This window comes from Nuphar pumila, chromosome 5 (assembly GCF_984573655.1).
Source record: "Nuphar pumila chromosome 5, dmNupPumi1.hap1.1, whole genome shotgun sequence".
Classification (NCBI taxonomy): domain Eukaryota; kingdom Viridiplantae; phylum Streptophyta; class Magnoliopsida; order Nymphaeales; family Nymphaeaceae; genus Nuphar; species Nuphar pumila.
This window is the reverse complement of record NC_143253.1, coordinates 11978671-11982469: the sequence shown is the minus strand read 5'-3', so window position 1 is coordinate 11982469 and position 3799 is coordinate 11978671. Positions and strand designations below refer to the sequence as shown.

Here is a 3799-nt window from a genome sequence, read left to right as displayed (position 1 = left end):
AAGCGGTACATCACCCTTCCAGAGTGTCTTCTTTGGCAACCATTGCATAGTCGGGGGAGGACAAATAAAATGATGATGTCTAGAAAACACCGTCACAAGAGAACTTCCTGATCGAACACTAAATCTGAAGGGTTTCTTCTTAGCATCAAGTCCCAAGTAGCTGCGAAAGACGATCATAGCTCAATATCTTTTCTTGTGACGTCGTATAGGCTAGGAAATACATCCATAAGTTCCCTCTCCCCTCCAATAGTCCTGCCAAAACATGATTGTTCTCAATCTGAATGCCATGACAAAAGTCTTCAAGAACCCAGACCCAACCCTTCCAAACACTTGAACTCTTTCAATTTCGACTTTTTTACCAGACGGAGGAGGGTCACTCCTTGAAGTTATAGTTCTCAATGTAAATGACTGCAATTACCTTCTTTCTTGAAATCGACCAAAACTATTTTGTCAAAAGGGCCTTGTTAAATTTATGCAAGTTATGTATCCCCAAACCATCTAGATGAAGAGGTTGAGCGATTTCATGTCAACTTACCAATGAAGTATATGAGCTTTTTAATTTTCTCGAGCAAATAAATCTCTGAAATAGTCTAATAAATCTTTTTTTTCACTTTGTTAAGAATTTTAAAACTAGTGTAACAACATGGGAGTAATGTTGAACTTCAACAAATTAATTAATATGACCAGAGGAAGTTAGCACAAATCTGAACTTTATTGGTAACCTAATCTTCTAAATGACTCCAATGAAGCTCTCTTGAAATATCCAAATGCAAAGGTAATCTAAGGTACTTCATGGGAGTGAACCTGTCTCGCAACAAAAAAATGAATACCAAATTAATATGACCACTCTAGATAAGAGGCAGTTAGCATAATTCTGAACCTTATTGGTGACCCTATCTTCTAAATGACTCCAACTAAGATCTCTTGAAATACCCAAATACAAAGGTAATCTAAGGTACTTCATGGGTAGTGAACCTGTCTCGCAACAAAAAAAATGAAAAATGTCATCCTTTGTGTCTCCCCATCGAGATCATTCATAACCAATACCTAACTCTTAGCACCATTCAAATGTAGCTTAGAAATATCAGCAAAACATTTATGTTTGGACGCGAAAAAAAAAGGGTGAGACACTGAAACATCAAATCAGTTAAACAAGATGTAGAATCTCTGGTAAAACAAAAAAATAGATCTTAAATTTAAAACGACTGAGCTTAGTAAATTTGGTCCTTGTGATGTCTCTATTAGGGCCGTAGGGGGCGTTTGTCCGCCCCCCATGCGCCAGACACAAAACGGCGAACGCGTTCAGCGGCACCCTTCCTTCTGGTACAGTGGTGTTCGAAACACCTGAGACAAACTAAAAAAAAACACTTGGACAAAAACTAGACTTGTCTGTAACAACTCTGCACCAGGCCAGCAGTATCCAAACAAAACCTGTTCTACAGAATTTGTCCGCACAATCAAACGCCTTATACAGGACGATCTAAGACAGATCTGTCTATAGCACCGAGGATCAGGTCATATTGAACCCTTACCTCACATCTCACATGGGAACTGTGAGAATAGTGCCCACGAGGAATTTAATATGAGCCGATCTTTTGCTCACGCCGATTTTCATACTCTTCCTATTTGAAATAGTTGTAACGTGTCCTTGGCAGCCTCTGCATTTGACACCACTCTTCATGCATACTGACACGTAAAATGCAAAAAGACAGAAGCCTTCACAACGACCACTGCATGAAACACTAAACCAACCCAAGAAGAAAATTTTATGCTGCAGCAAAGCAATGGTGAAGCTAGCGTCGGTGAGGGAGTGCAGATTGTACGGTCCTCCTCGCATCAGGAACAGATGGGAGTACATCAACGTGGGGTTGTACGTGTTCTCTGGGCTCCTCCTGCTCGCCGGCTTCTTCGCTAGGCTGATCTCCGGGGGCGGTGTGGCTGGCTTCTATGTTATCCTCATCGCCTTGACCCTCATCGCTGCAGTGAACGTGCACGACCTCCTCGCTCACCTCGCCGGCTTGGACTTCCGGTTGCAGTTGTTGTGTCTGGATTTGCAGTTCGGGCTTGTGGAGGTTGGGGCTCCGCTTCTGCAATGCATGGGTTCCATCCTGACTTTTCTGGCGATTCTTTTCCTCTTGGTATGCCTTAATTGTAATTGCATGATTCTCTGTCTCTCTCTCTCATGACCATTTTGTGTATTTGGATTATACGTGTTACTTTAGGGCCGGGGAGTTAGATTGTGTGGACAGCAGCGTTTGTGGATCGCTACTATCCACGCCTCATGCACTCAAAGCAAACATTGGACGCATGGGGTGCTTGAAACATGGCGCCTCGTGTCTAGCAGTGTTCCACCCCTCCCTGAAGCAGTGGTATTCAAAGCACTTGAGACAAAAACCAAAAAAAATATAACTAAAAGAAAAAAAGCAGCGAAACACCTAGATAAGAACTCAACTTGTTCAGGACGCTTCAGCGCCCAGCCAGCAATATCCAGACAGGACTATTTTACAGTCTTGTCCGCGCAATCAAACGGGCCCTTAGGACCTTCCACCGTTACAGGCATGTTTAATTTCGCGATTAGTAGTTATTGCATTAGTTTCAAGATTTTGGAATATCCAAACTCCAAAAGTCCAAACCAATCTGGAATTTGTGTACGGCTTTAAAATGCCCCAAAAAACTGACTTAGATTTGAAAAAAAAATGCTTAAACCTCGGGTAGCTAAGTGGGAATCATCAAGAAAGGGTGCTACTTGTAAAGGCATGCAGGGATTGTTTTGGGTGTAAAAAATGTTATAATACAACTATAAAGCATGATGTTGAAGCTGAGATGCCACTTTTTTATTAATGTTGTTGAAGCAAATAAAAAAAGCAAGTCAGCCAAAGAATCCAGCCTACTCTCCTTTTCTATTTTTCTCTTGTTTTTTCTTTTTTGAATGATGATTTTCTCTTCTTTTAACCCCTTGTTTTTTGAAGTGCAGATTGAGAAAAATTATAAGTTGGAAAAACACGCCTTGAATCTGCTAATAGCAGGCCCTGCTCTTTGGCTCGTGGGTTCAATCCACAACGCATGCCAAGTGTATGAGAGGGCCGTTGGCCATCTCCAGGTTCTCCAAAAGGGTGTCTACCTTCCTTTTATTATGGGGAGTTTGTTGTTCTTTGTGGGTGGAATCCTCAACAGGCAGGCTCCCACCCATTGGGCTCATGGTGTGAACTTATTGGTAATATCATCTCATGCCCCTTGCTCTAATTCTTTGTGATCAGTGAAAAAGAGCAGTCTGTTTATGTTTCTCTTTGGTCTTCATAATTGGTATCGAACAGGGAAGGACTTGGGCTTGGCTAGGTTTAAGTGGGAGCTTGTTGTTCATCATTGGAGGGCTGGTGAATCTCTCTAAAGTGTTCAAGATGCAACAAGTGGATGGGGCGAGGCTGGAAAAGCTAAGGGGTGGGGCACATGAAAGGCTATGTAGGGAGAGGGAGGGAAGGATGCCACTCATACTCGAAGACCAAAGGAAGAAGAAATTAAGCCAGGATGTCGCATCCGTTTCTTCTTAGAAGGGTGTGTTGATCGGTCAAGCCTAAAGATAAGAGGTTTTTTCTGTAGATGCATCGGAGTTTTTAGTTAAGTGATTGTGAACTATGCACTCAAAAAAATGGGTTTTGAATGCCTCTACACTCTACCGTAGCGGGTAGCATTCGATACATATATAATAGAAGTGAGTAATGTCGATTGCACATTTGCATTTGATCATCTTTCCTTGGATACAATTCACAACACGATAAGAAACAGCACTCAACTTACCTTG

At 42.0% G+C, this 3799-nt stretch overlaps 1 protein-coding gene across 1 annotated transcript; it reads left to right on the top strand.

Moving 5' to 3' along the window:
- The first annotated feature begins 1784 nt into the window (after positions 1–1784).
- LOC149836799 (uncharacterized) lies at positions 1785–3548 on the top strand. The gene is made up of 4 exons (XM_090007913.1): positions 1785–2138; positions 2223–2369; positions 2975–3214; positions 3315–3548. The coding sequence occupies exons 1-4, from the start codon at positions 1785–1787 to the stop codon at positions 3546–3548; spliced, it is 975 nt and encodes a 324-aa protein (XP_089864039.1).
- Positions 3549–3799: the final 251 nt, after the last annotated feature.

Coding starts and splice junctions, on each gene's coding strand:
- LOC149836799 (XM_090007913.1), top strand. CDS start 1,785: ATGGTGAAGCTAGCGTCGGTGAGGGAGTGCAGATTGTACGGTCCTCCT. Junction 2,370..2,974: donor CACCCCTCCCTGAAGCAGTG/GTATTCAAAGCA, acceptor TTTGAAGTGCAG/ATTGAGAAAAATTATAAGTT. Junction 3,215..3,314: donor CTCATGGTGTGAACTTATTG/GTAATATCATCT, acceptor GGTATCGAACAG/GGAAGGACTTGGGCTTGGCT.